A 12572-nucleotide genomic window follows, 5' to 3' on the forward strand; every position below is an offset into this window, starting at 1 on the left:
AGTTTAAAAAAGCCTGGATTGAGATCAATGGGTTTGTTGAATGACGTAACAGATAAGTGACATCTCTCCTGGTGCAGCCAGGCCCTGGAAGCATTGCAAGATAATGACACAGAGAAACAGCTATGCTGCAGGATCTTACAACGCAGAAAAACCCTACTACAGATTGCAACAGCATCACAAAACGTGGCTAAAAACAGGCTACCACAAGAATCTGAATGTGCATTTACATTGCTAACAGCAAAAGTAATGCTTCAGTTCTTTCAAAACCATGTACGTGAGCATCTGAAAGGCACATACTTCACGTTGGTGTTGGTGCAGATGATGTACTCAATCTCGTCAGAGTAAGGATTCTGAAACGTGAAGCTGCTGGTTCTGATCAGCATCCACTCCCGGTTTTTGGTGCGAAAACGATACATCACAGACAGGACCTGACCTTTCAGTTTCACAACCTGCAAAAGCATTTGGAAAGGTTAATAAAAGGAGATTGCTACCTGCTGTGCAGATGAATAGTAAACAGCAGTAACTGGTGTGTTCTGAACTTAAATTACATAAACCCATGGACACAGCAGGAAAATTCTTAATTCAAAGAAAATAACCAAAATCTGATTCATGTTTGAAGTTATCTCCTTCAGAGTCAGCTCCCCATGCTTTGTTATGTAAAATGTCCTTTCCAGCCTGCATATAAGCAGAACAAAGATTCAGGCACCAACAGGTTGTGCTGTTATCCCAACAGGGAAGCTTTAAGAAGGTTTTAATCCCAAACATTTATCAAGAGAGATTGACAGAAACCATAGAGAGGCTTCTTTTAAATATTTATGTATATATGTGCATATCATAAACTAAATATTGCAGCTGAAACAAAAGTCCACAACAAATTTTTATAAGGTTGGCTGTTCTGCTTGGATACCTGGCTATACGATTCATGTGTGACACAGCAAATCATACAGTAGCATCAAAATTTAGTACAATATTTAAATATATATATATACTTACACACACTTAGAAACTACATATGGATGTTTTTGCTTTTTTCCCTACAAACATTACAAGCCCAATAATCTTTACCCTAGTGCCTAAATCTTTCTCGAGATCACTAATATCTGATCCTGAAACACTCTGAGCATTACCTGCTGAGTGCCTCTACCTATCAAAGCCTTCTGTATCCACGGGGATTCTGACATGTATTTCCCTGCAAGATTTAACTCTACCACTCCTCCCCCATGGGGTGTGACAGTCTTGCCACACAAAGCCAACAGAAGCACTCAGTCACCACAGTTTTGGGGCCAGCTCACTGACACAAATGGAAACTGATGGTGGGTTCTGGGTGTTAATTCAGAGGTAGCTGAGAAGCAAACATTTCTGTGGATTCAGCCCTTTTGGTCTCAGGGCATTAACCTCTGTCCGAGGGGCGTGCAGACGGCCTGGGGGCCCTTTCAGCCATCCCAGCATGATTTGGAAGACCTCACCAGTCATCCTTCTCCAGCATTACTTGAAGGCAGAACCACTCCAAGACAAAAGACCTCAAAGTGCTATTCAGGACAGCTGTGTTTTCTGTTGCCAAGACAGCCATGAAATATCACCACATATTTTGGACTGCAAGTCTCTTATGTCTTCATATTAGGAAGCAGCAGTAGGACACTGCTCACCTGATGTCACATCCTGACACAATTCCTCTTCTCCAACAGCACTGCACTTAGTCAGGGTTACTCAGAGATGGATTCTCTCTCAAAAGTGTCTGTTCATAACCCCACTTCAGAGAAAGCTTTAACACACACTCTGTCCTTGAAGCATAAGAACAGATGCATCACGCAGACTTGAAGACACACAGCTAGCAGGACCCACAGGCTATTTTTAAGAAAGACTATCCAAAAAAAGACTATCAAATTTTAAGTCCCTTTTCAGAAATTCCTGTTCAGTGTCTTAGTCTGGCACCTAGCTAGGGCTCTGCTAAGCATCTGCTCCCTCGTATCTCATCTCTTCTTTTCACTGCCTCTTCCTAATGATAGCAAATGCCTTAAAAAAATAATCCTTATCTTATGCACTTGTTTCCTTATTATAAGCTTTCCTGTCCAAAGACTGACAAGTTCCCTTTATACCTTATTTTTTCCAACCAATGAACTGGTAACAGTATTTAAAAACAGCAGTTAAATTGCCCAAGATAACACAAACAAAGATAGGAGAAGAGATGAAGAACAAGTTCTACATTTTGTCAAGAAGTGATAAACCAGAATGAAGAAAAGCAGTTAGAGAAGGGTCATAATTCATAATTAAAGACATGAAAGAAAAAGGATGGGAAAATAATTTTACCATTATTTACCAGGGAAAGATAACTAATTGAAGAAATACTGATGGGAAAGACAAAAAGAATAAAAAGCGGTGGTACCCTCGACCTGTCTGATGTGTAGATGAATTTTGCTGTGTAGAACAGACCCAGTAAGACATTGCTGGAATGGTAAAGATCAAGGAATGAGAACTCCCAAAGAATACATAGGAGCCAGCAATTATGTTGGAAGAAGACAGATCCTTAAAGGCATAACCACAGATGCAAAACAGACAAAAATGATTTGTCTCCAGCAAAAAATACTTAGCAGTGCACTAAGCTTCAAATGTAGTGGGAAATAAGCATGTGCTAAATGAAACAGCTCTTAGGGGCATAGTTGAATATAAATGAATTTACCACCTACTAATGGTTAAGTACAAGTTGCGGTGCTTTGCTGAAATGAACCTTGAAGATTACTTCTGCAATACCTAAAGTTAAAACAGACCATTCCAAAAGAAGCAATTTAAGCTGATAAATAAACTAAAATATTCACTAAAATAGTTTCAATAATTATACAAAGCTAATCAGAGCTCACACATCGCATGGAAAGACTATTTTGGGGGAAATTCAGTATCTCTGTATTTGAAAATATGTGAATATTTGAAAATATGTGAAAACACACCACATAATAAATCAAGTGAAAGAGCATCCACAACTATATACCAAAAAACCTATGATGGCAAAGTGCTAACAAGAAACACTTTTGGCTTTCACAAGAAGAAAGAATGAGCCAGTGTTTGAACGGAGAGACCAGAGATAATCCATTTTAATAGCATTAATGAAAACAGAGCATCAATTCTTTGCTTGGACAGCATACTTGCTTATAACTAAGTCAGAATTTAAGTGTCTGGCAATAATCATTTCAAACTTTGGCCTTGGTAGCTGAAGTTTCAAGGAAGTCAACAGTTGGGTACCAAGACAAATTTCACCTTGATTCTCTCAGTATGATGGAAGAAAAACCAAAGGCTTTGATGTACCGAAGATGATGTAATAACGGGTTATCTCAAAATGAGTAATGTGGTCCTGGTCCCTGGGAACCCTGGAAATAAATGCACTTACTCCAAACTTTGAGGCCTGGATCTTTCTCTCTGTGACAAGCATGGATGAATTTAAGAAGCATGCTCTAAACAATACCTGTACACTGGCACTGTAGCTGCATTGTACGTGTTATCTAATACTCCTGGGTTTAAGTCAGAAGAAAACTTATATGGTTCCAAGTCATTCAGCTGGCACTTACCTGGGATATGTGTGTTTATTTTTTATTACTTTTTCACTGATCTACCTCAGCTGGGCCTCAGGGAAGGCCTACTGCAAATAAATGCCACATCTTGTCGTGGGTTCTTAATCATTATCCGCTATATTTCCCACAAGTAGTTATCTCAGCAGAAACCCAGTATTTACCCTGTGTCTTTATTGACAAGCAATCAGGTTAGGAAATGTGCAATCTGCTCAAATGCATTTCAAATTGATCAACTAGCTACAGGACTAAATGGAAAGAAAGACAAAAAAAAAAACAACTTTTAGAAATGTCTGGAAAAGTTCTAAATAATACTAAGGCAAAGGCCTTTTATTTTTAATAAATGCTTTTGTAGTTTGAGTTCAGTGAGCAACATCCTATAATCAGCAATTTTCTACCACCACACCCAGGGTAAAAAACACAGAACTTGTGTAAAAGTGTCTAATCTGAATAGCATCCGACTGGATATCAAATAGCTGTATTCTGGATCCTTTGATACTAAACTCTATTTGTTGATGTTGGCCTTGAGAATATCTCATTTGGGCCTGATTTTCCCACCCTGATGAATGAATTTATCTTCCCAAGGAAGTAAAAGCTTTGAGATGGATGCTGGCAGTTGACCAAAACCTGCAAACCCCTCCCTCCTTTCCTCCTCTATTATGCACCAACCTGGTTCTGATACTGCCAGCAAACTAGAAATGTCAAGTTTACAGGAGGTTTGAGAGAAAAAAAAAAAAAAAAAAAAGAGTTTACTGGAAATCACAGTTACCTTTTTAAGCAAAAGTCTTGTAAGGCCAAACTAACAATAATAAAACAAACAGCAATGATCTATTGTTCTGAAGTATGAATAAAGCAAACACTAATTCTGTAATAATATATAAAGCACAGAGATCACTGGTGGGAAAATCCTGAACTGTCTTAAAGCAGTGCACACTAACAAAATAGAACAAAAAAAAGATTCAAAGCTAATGCTTAACCTTTACTTTCTTACATTCTTCAGAAATAAAAACCACCTGGTGCATAGCTCAACTGTTTACTTCAGTCTTTTATTCCATGATTGAAATAACAGTTCCAATCACACTGCTACTGTACTGAACAAAAATATACAGAAAAAGGAATCGCCTGCTAGAGAAACAGCACGATATTTTCATAGATTGGACACAGGTCAAGTGAACGGGAACTTTCACTTCTAATTTGCTTTTTTTTCCTGCTGTCTTTCTGCATGACCTTGAGCAACTCATGGAAGTCCCTGATCCAGCAAATCGTTTATGGACATGCCCAGTACTGAGCAGTGACAGCGAAGTGCCCAGCAACTGACTTCAGGGAAACAGCAGCAGCCCCCTATGGCCCGAGTGCACTCAGTGAGCACCGAGTCATTAACTGGCATGTTAGTTAGTCAGCCTTCCTGAGCCCCGGGCTGCACTCAGACAGTCACTGCAGAGACAGATATTTGACTTGGTACTATCCAGCAGCATTCTGTCACTGTCTCTTGCATGAATTAGTGAAATCAATCATTCGGGCTTTAGTGAAAAACAGCATATGCATTCTTGCTGCTTTTCTTGCACCACTGGTGCCATCAGGCATAGGCTCGGGGAGCTGAGCTATCTGAAAGCAAGTCCTACGCAAAACCGAGCGGTCCTTTGGCTACCCCACCAGGCAAGGCCATCTGTGCTAGTCTCAGGACAGTAGGAAGGGCAGGGAGGAGGTCAGGGAGGACAGAAAAGTGGGAGTAGGACTTGACTGCTGGTGACAGGATGCCATCAGGTAGGTTTACCTGCAGCATCACACCCATGTGAAGGTAGGGTGGAGATGAGAGGGTGTGGTAAGATATTTCAAGCATCCAACTCTCAGATGCTCCTGCCTGTGAACCAACACCTTAAAGTTAAAGGGTCTTTAGCTGCTGTTTGAAATTGATCCTTTCAACAGCCACTGCAATGGATGCCGAGCGCTCACACACTTGTCCATTTGAGGGTGGTGGTGGTGGTAAGAAATAGCTCAGGAGCACTGATATCTTACACTATACCAAACTTAGAGACCATAAGCTGAGTTTCACAATCCATGGACACGGAACACCATTCTGTTACTCTCCCCAGAGAAGTTTTTTCAAGCTCCATTTTTGCATGCCATGCCTGAGTAAATAGTTTCGTTTAAAAATCACTTCGTTTCCATGCTTCACAGCTGAAAACACATCTCAACATCTAGCACAAGATGGAACAACAATCCTTGATTGAGCTATCGGCTGTTGTCAGAAAATCTGGAACCAATTACATCATCTGGATCTCAGTAATCAGTTAAACATGATACACAAACTTGTTCTAGTGCATGGAGGGAAGGCACTGCAAACACCAGCAGTGAGCAGAAGTCTTGGGGGAAGCACTCCTACTATATGTCCCAGATCAATTTGAAACAATAAGCACTACAATGGCATAAATGCCTCTGTTGATGTAAAGTGGTGTAACTCCCATAAAGGATATGAAGCAGATTATCTATGCAAGCAAAGAATTTACGTCACAAACTATATGCAGGTTTAATTTTGAAATCCACTGAGTTTCAGCTAACCCTGTTCTCACTGAAGACACTAGAAGAGCCTCGGGAAGAAGAGTGAGGTTTAACAATGCTAAACTGTATCTGTGAGTATGTATTGCTTTTATATTCCCCTCTTAAAAAATCCAGAGAATTACAAATTAATGTAATTACTTTCAAGTCAACAGCCCACCTTGTTGAAGGTAATTAATTTTGGATACCACTCAACACAGTGGGATCTATGCAGGCATCTCTGAAGTGAAAGGACAGCTCTAACTGTGCAGCAAACACTTGGTTAACTTTTTGTAAAAAGAAAACAAAATATATAACAAGGTGATTTATTTCTGAAAACAGAGCCAACAGATGCTGAGCTTAAGCTACTGTTTATGCGGCTTAACTGAATGCCTTAACTGATTAACAGACTGTTTCATATCTTGCCACTCCTTCCCCTGGATAACAGAAAAATACCTTGAAATGTAAAATAAAAGCTATTTCTCTGAATGAAATAGTAATAAATAAATAAGTAAACAGCAAAGGAAAAGGAACAGGATGCAGCACCTGTTGGAAACTCTCTCTCAAATGGCTTTGATCTTCAGGATGGCAGAATTCTAAAATGTCTTTCCCCAGAAGATCCTAGAATAAAACAAAGCCTTGTAAAAGACCCAAACCACAATACAAATCCCTGGGCAGATGTGTGAGTAATCCTTGCAGCCACTAGATCCATCATCCTCAAAGGGACTACTCAGTTAATCAAACATGAACATAAAAGCAAGGTTTATAGGCATCATGCCCTGCACTGTATTTGTCCTCCTGCACAGACACATCCATTTGCAAACATATATTAAGTGATTTTTTTTAATACCTGTGAAACAATGTCTGGAAGAGAGTGACATCCTCTACAAAAACACATTCTCTGGCAATATTTTTTGTAAAAACAGTCATTATAAAGCTACCTAAAATCAAAATAAATGGAAAAACAAATTAGAAGAAATTACTTTTGCCTGTAAATTGCAACTGTTGAGTTATCTGAGGGAGGGCTGTGGCAGTCAGAAGCTCATTTATTATTCTCCTCAGTTCAATTACTAGCCTCCTACTCACAGGAACAGATGTAAGCCTAAAGGAAAGTACATGCCATAAATGATCTTCTCTTACTTTTCAAGAGACTAGCAGAAGTTAAGATTTACAGAGCTAAAACTCTCTCCAAGCATTGTTAAACTTTCTATCACAGCATGTCTTCATTGGCTAGCCATGCAAGATTTAAAGCATCTTGCCATTTGGATTTTAATCAGATCTGAAAAGGATAAGAAGATATTCCCCATACAAAAGGGAAAACCAAATTTTACAGAAGCAGAGAGAGAAAAGAAAAATGAACATCATTTATTTCACAACATATGAATTGTCAGCTACAAATATTTCATGTTTTGCTGTTTTCATTTTTAATGTGCAAACGGAATTCTCTTTATCAGGTCTAACGAGTCTCCGCACTGACAGCAGCTCACTGACCTGGGGCTGGTAGCCAATGACACTGATGCACCTGGGATCGACGAACGTGATGACTCCGTCAGAGTTGTGCCTCGACAAGAACTCGGTTGGGACCGACATGCCGTTCATGTCCATGCACACTGGAGAGCTGGTTACCTAGGACCAACCAAGTCCACAGCATTTAGTTCACAGAACAGCAACCTGAAGTCAGATTTGGTAATAAAGCTAAAGAACAAAATCAGTTGGCAGACTAACTACTGAGAAAGTCATATATAAAACCACAGCATGGGTATATGACATAGAACCACTTTTATGCTACTTTGCAGTGCAATTATCTCACCCCACAGCACTTTCCCAGGCTTAAGAGCACAGCAGGAAAACAAATACATCAGAAATTTCCAATACAGTAAGGACAGAATATGATTGGATTCATCTCACTGTGTGGGATCACACTGAAGTTAGGCATCTTGGTTCCTGCCTTTGCCAACCAAGAACGAGAGCCTCCCCAAGGACAAGTCAAGCCAGCCATGTTAGGACGGGAAGGTCACTCTTTAGAAGAGGCCAACTCATTATCTGTAAATGTATCTAGGACTAGCTCAGACTAAGCATTCAACTTTCAGATAGCCGCAGCCAGGTGAGATGAGCCTCACCTGAAACTCCCAGACAACCTGACCAAGTTTTCCAGATGTTGGTGTAGGTTGTGCTGTTAGACCAGCAAGGGACTGCTAGCAATGAAGAGACACAGCTCTCCTGTAAACGCTCCTCAAAGCTCATCAGACAGAATGAAGCACTTCCAGCTCTCTGCCTGAAACCTGTGCAATCAGCCCACTTCATTTCCATCCGTTCCTGCTGGGGCTACAAATGAGACTATTGTTTTTCTTACAACTTTCAGAGCCAGTGAGGCTAACAAGGTGCCAACGCAAAAGGAACGAAATCTCATTTTTTGCCGTCAGACTTGCCAGTTAACTGTATGCAACATTTCAATTTACTGTTACAGAGCACAGCTTTTCATTTCTGTACCTTGACTCCTTTGTGATTAAACCCAACCCCGGAGCCTCCCCTTGCCCTCCCTCCCATAGCCCTGCTGGCTTCTGTAACCTCACAGATGTTTTGACACTCCACATGTTACTAATGCGATTTTCTCAGAAATAGTTTTTCTTTGGCAGCTCTAACATATGAATCCCCATAACTTCCTTCCATCCATTAGTGGAATATATTACCCCTGATTATACAAGTATGATTAACTTCAAAAACATCGTGCAATACTTTTGTAGGTCTGCCATCACAACAGAGACACGCTCTGCCGAAGTGCTGACGTTTCCAGTAACGTGGAGGCTGTGCGCCTCGACTAAGGCAGGCTTGGCACCTGTGCTCTACCAAGGGGTCCCTTCTACCCTGCAAGAAGGAGTGATGCCATCCTAGCATATGGCAACGAGTGCAGGCCAACGAGGGATCATGCAGGAGGCTCGAACACGTTTGCTCATGGCAGAATTCCCACGCTTCAAAACTAAAAACTAGCTTTCCTGCTGTGGTGAAGGGGATTCACTGCGACTGCTCCAGATTCAGCTCAGAATTCTCACCAGCTACAGGCAAAGGATATAATACATCGGTTGCAACAGTCGGGACAAAAAGGCAGTAAAGTTTTATTCTCACAGTTCCCTCAGCTGGCATCACCTCTGAATGCAAAATACAACACGTGTTGAGAAAAAAGTCATTAGATGTTAAGTGCCTCTTGACTGCCTTATCTTTACCATTTTCAAAATAACTCCTGCAATTACCTTCCTTCAAGTAATTGATTAACCAGAATGAGAGGACAGGTGAGAGAACAGCAGGGAGCATACTGCTGGTTTTGGGAGCCACTTAAACCCGCCATCTGCAGCACCTGTACTCCCATGGGTCTCACCACCCACAGCACTGCAGCCCCATGCACCCTACAGAACAGCAGGTCCGCATGTGCCCACGTTCCAGGAGCATCTTTGTTGCTGTTGTTCGGTTAAACATACGTGTACCAAAACCACATTGTCATTGCTCTGTCGATGTATTCCAAGCAAGCCCCAGACTGCACACAGACATCAAGACACTTTATCCTTTGGAAGCATATTAAAAGTTATAGTCAAGAACCAGACCTTCGTGCAAATCTTTTACACCTAAACCATAACACTGATTAAGTTTTCAGAAGTAGTTTACATAAGGAAAGACTGGCATTACCTGAAGCCTTCCTATTGCCACGAGGCAGTATTTACTACCTTGTCCCACATCAGCGTCTTCTTCTGGTATAGTCATTCCTAAAGTAAACAATAACAAATACTGTTATAATTAGGAAACTGGGATGAGCAGAGACGCTGCTGGCCTAGTTCTGTGCTGTTCTAGATGCTCTGAATCATACCAAATGACCTTATCACCTTCTCTAGGACTCAGACATTATCTCCGGGTTCAGGTCAGATGATCCTTTTCAGCTGTGCTCAATATTACACATCTCAAATGTGAATACAGCAAATACTGCAGCAATATTTCGGCTGCTGAAGACAAAGCAGGTACAAAAACTCCATGCTGCACTGAGATGGGCAACAACATTTCCACAAGGACTGCTCCGCAGCATGTTACTGGAATCACGTTGTCACTTAAAATGGTCAGTCACTGCACACTTCATTCAGTTTTCTTTGTGAATAATCTATTATCAACAGCCTTAAAAACAAGGCACAGCCTAGCTTATTCATCAACTTCATGCCCACATTTAACAGCCGGTTTTACTTTTTTCTATAATGGACTAAATCTGGGTCGTTACATTGAAAGATCGAAAAAATGCGGATGCTTAGCTAACAGTGCATGTTTCAGTTGTGTAACAGGAGTAACTACTATAAACACAGGAATAATTTCAAAACATACATGTGTACTGTTTTCCATCTCAGTGTTTCACAAATAGGAACACTCAGATTAGCTCTGTTTACTCACTCGCTGGCTAAACTTTTAGTAAAGCTATTTCCCAACTCAAGTTTTGAGATACCAGTTTCCTATGGAGGATTTGAAAACAAAAAAATATCCCAGTAGTGACACTGATGACTTACTTAATGTGATTTGCAAGCTCTTTCACAAGACTTTTCAAGGAATTCAGTCACAACAGGCAGTGAATCATTTAAGATGCATTTTTGGCTTCAATGAGATTCATCAATGAAATTAATTGCAAAGCAGTTACCAGTCATGAAACAACAGCCACCCTATTGCCAAAAATTATAATTCCTCACATAGGTTAATCTTTGGACCATGCAGAAGACGATGGAATACAACTTTTTTAAATGACACCTCTGGAAAATGACAATAAATGCTAGTAAAGGAACTGAATGAAGAAGCTTCTGAATGATGTATTCTGTATCAAAAGAATTCAACCTTATCTACCAGTTTCTAAATATCATTCTACAGTTATTTTTCACTTCCTATTGGGTTATACAACAAAACAAAATACAGAAAGTATGGATAAAAACATTTACATATATCTCTCTCTATATATATATCATGATCACAAACTTTAATTGCAACAAAATTCACAATTTTGGGTGGCCGACCTCATTTGCAGCCACTAACAGGTAACTAGGATACTTCCAAGGGACCTCAAGAGGCTTACAAAGGAGAAGCGCCATTGTCCCTTCTAACAAGTGGGAAATTGAAGCACAGAAAGACATTTCCATGTCACACACAAGAGAACTGAAAAAGCGTCAGAAATCCTTTGTCTTCTACACAATGATATTATTATCTATAGACACAAATTTGGCCCCAAATTTAGCTTTAAACCTATGTGATATCCCTCAACAAAAGTTCAGACACTTGTTTTGAAATATTTCCTTAAGTTGTGCAAAAAGATCAAGATGGCAGTATTTGACCTCAGGAATACACTTCAAAAAAACAGTCATTAAACCAGTTAAAAGTAACAGGGCAGAACCCTATTATTTTTCAATTTTGTGCTTCTGACCAAGTACCTTCACTGAACCACAGCTTCACCTGATTGGGGCCATGTAAAACATCCCTGAAACGAAAACAGGTTGCATGGACACCTCCTGTGGGACTGCGTTGTGCTGCCCGCAGTTAACTGGGTCCTCCAGGCAGCTCAATCACAAAGCATTGCTTTGACATTTCACACACCACTATTCCAGTCTCTCTTTCTTCACCCACTAGGCAAACCATGAAAAAGCCTCCAAAACATAAGCCCCATGCTCTGAGGGAGCTGCATATCACCAAGTGCACAAACCACCGACATGAAACCACAGCTAAGAGAGTCGGATTACCGAATTATTTTGTTTTTCTTCCTTGCTGTGTTTACAGAGTTATTTCTTCAACACAGGGCCTAGTAATTAACTAATGACAGCTCCAATATGCAGAAGAACTGAATTTGGCTGCCTCTTCAGCAAAAAAAAAGAGAAGACTGTCCTGAAAAAGCAGCATCAAACACATCAACTAAAAATCCTGTCCACTTAAGACAGGAATTTGGCAGACACGTGGCTGTTTGATCACATACATGTGGTGGGTAGGGAAGGCTGAGCTGCTGAAACTAAAGGCAGACTCCACGTGACCAATTTTCTTCCTAATTAGGTGTAAAATGGTTAACTGAGGATTGCATGATGCAGTTTGCAAAGGGAATCGGACTGTTTCATCCTACAAAGCTGTGAATGGAGGAATGAACCGAGTGCAGGACAAATTAAATGATGTGGTAGAAGGAACACGAGGATGCTGACTTTGATGCGAAAGGAATGCAGCAGTGTACAAAACAACCACATGAAGAAAGAAAATTGGAGCAACAGGAGAGGACTTTAACACTTTGGCTGGAGGTCTGCAGCAGGGACTGCACGCCTCTGGGGACATCGCTCAGCCCTGAGCTCCACACAGGGCAAATCTGCAAGTTCAGCCGTCAGCCAAAAACCCAAACATCCTAAAAGCCAGCGCCTGAAGTAACGGCGGTTACGCTCAGACAGCTCGGTAGCAGAGGTCTGATTTCACTGAGGGTGAGTGACTCGAGATCCT

General features: G+C 40.7%; 1 protein-coding gene across 15 annotated transcripts in view; it reads right to left on the reverse strand.

The window, feature by feature from the left end:
• The window catches only part of ARNT2 (aryl hydrocarbon receptor nuclear translocator 2), a 114037-nt gene that overhangs the window by 26569 nt on the left and 74896 nt on the right, over positions 1–12572 (reverse strand). For all 15 annotated transcript variants that reach the window (XM_072043463.1, XM_072043462.1, XM_013106565.5 and 12 more), the window contains 4 exons: positions 9771–9847; positions 7584–7718; positions 6639–6713; positions 298–449 (listed from right to left, as the gene is read on the reverse strand). In XM_072043463.1, the coding sequence (XP_071899564.1) occupies positions 298–449; positions 6639–6713; positions 7584–7718; positions 9771–9847 (439 nt within the window). The remainder of the gene's footprint in view (positions 1–297; positions 450–6638; positions 6714–7583; positions 7719–9770; positions 9848–12572) is intronic.

The sequence above is a fragment of the Anas platyrhynchos genome, chromosome 11 (assembly GCF_047663525.1).
Source record: "Anas platyrhynchos isolate ZD024472 breed Pekin duck chromosome 11, IASCAAS_PekinDuck_T2T, whole genome shotgun sequence".
Lineage (NCBI taxonomy): Eukaryota > Metazoa > Chordata > Aves > Anseriformes > Anatidae > Anas > Anas platyrhynchos.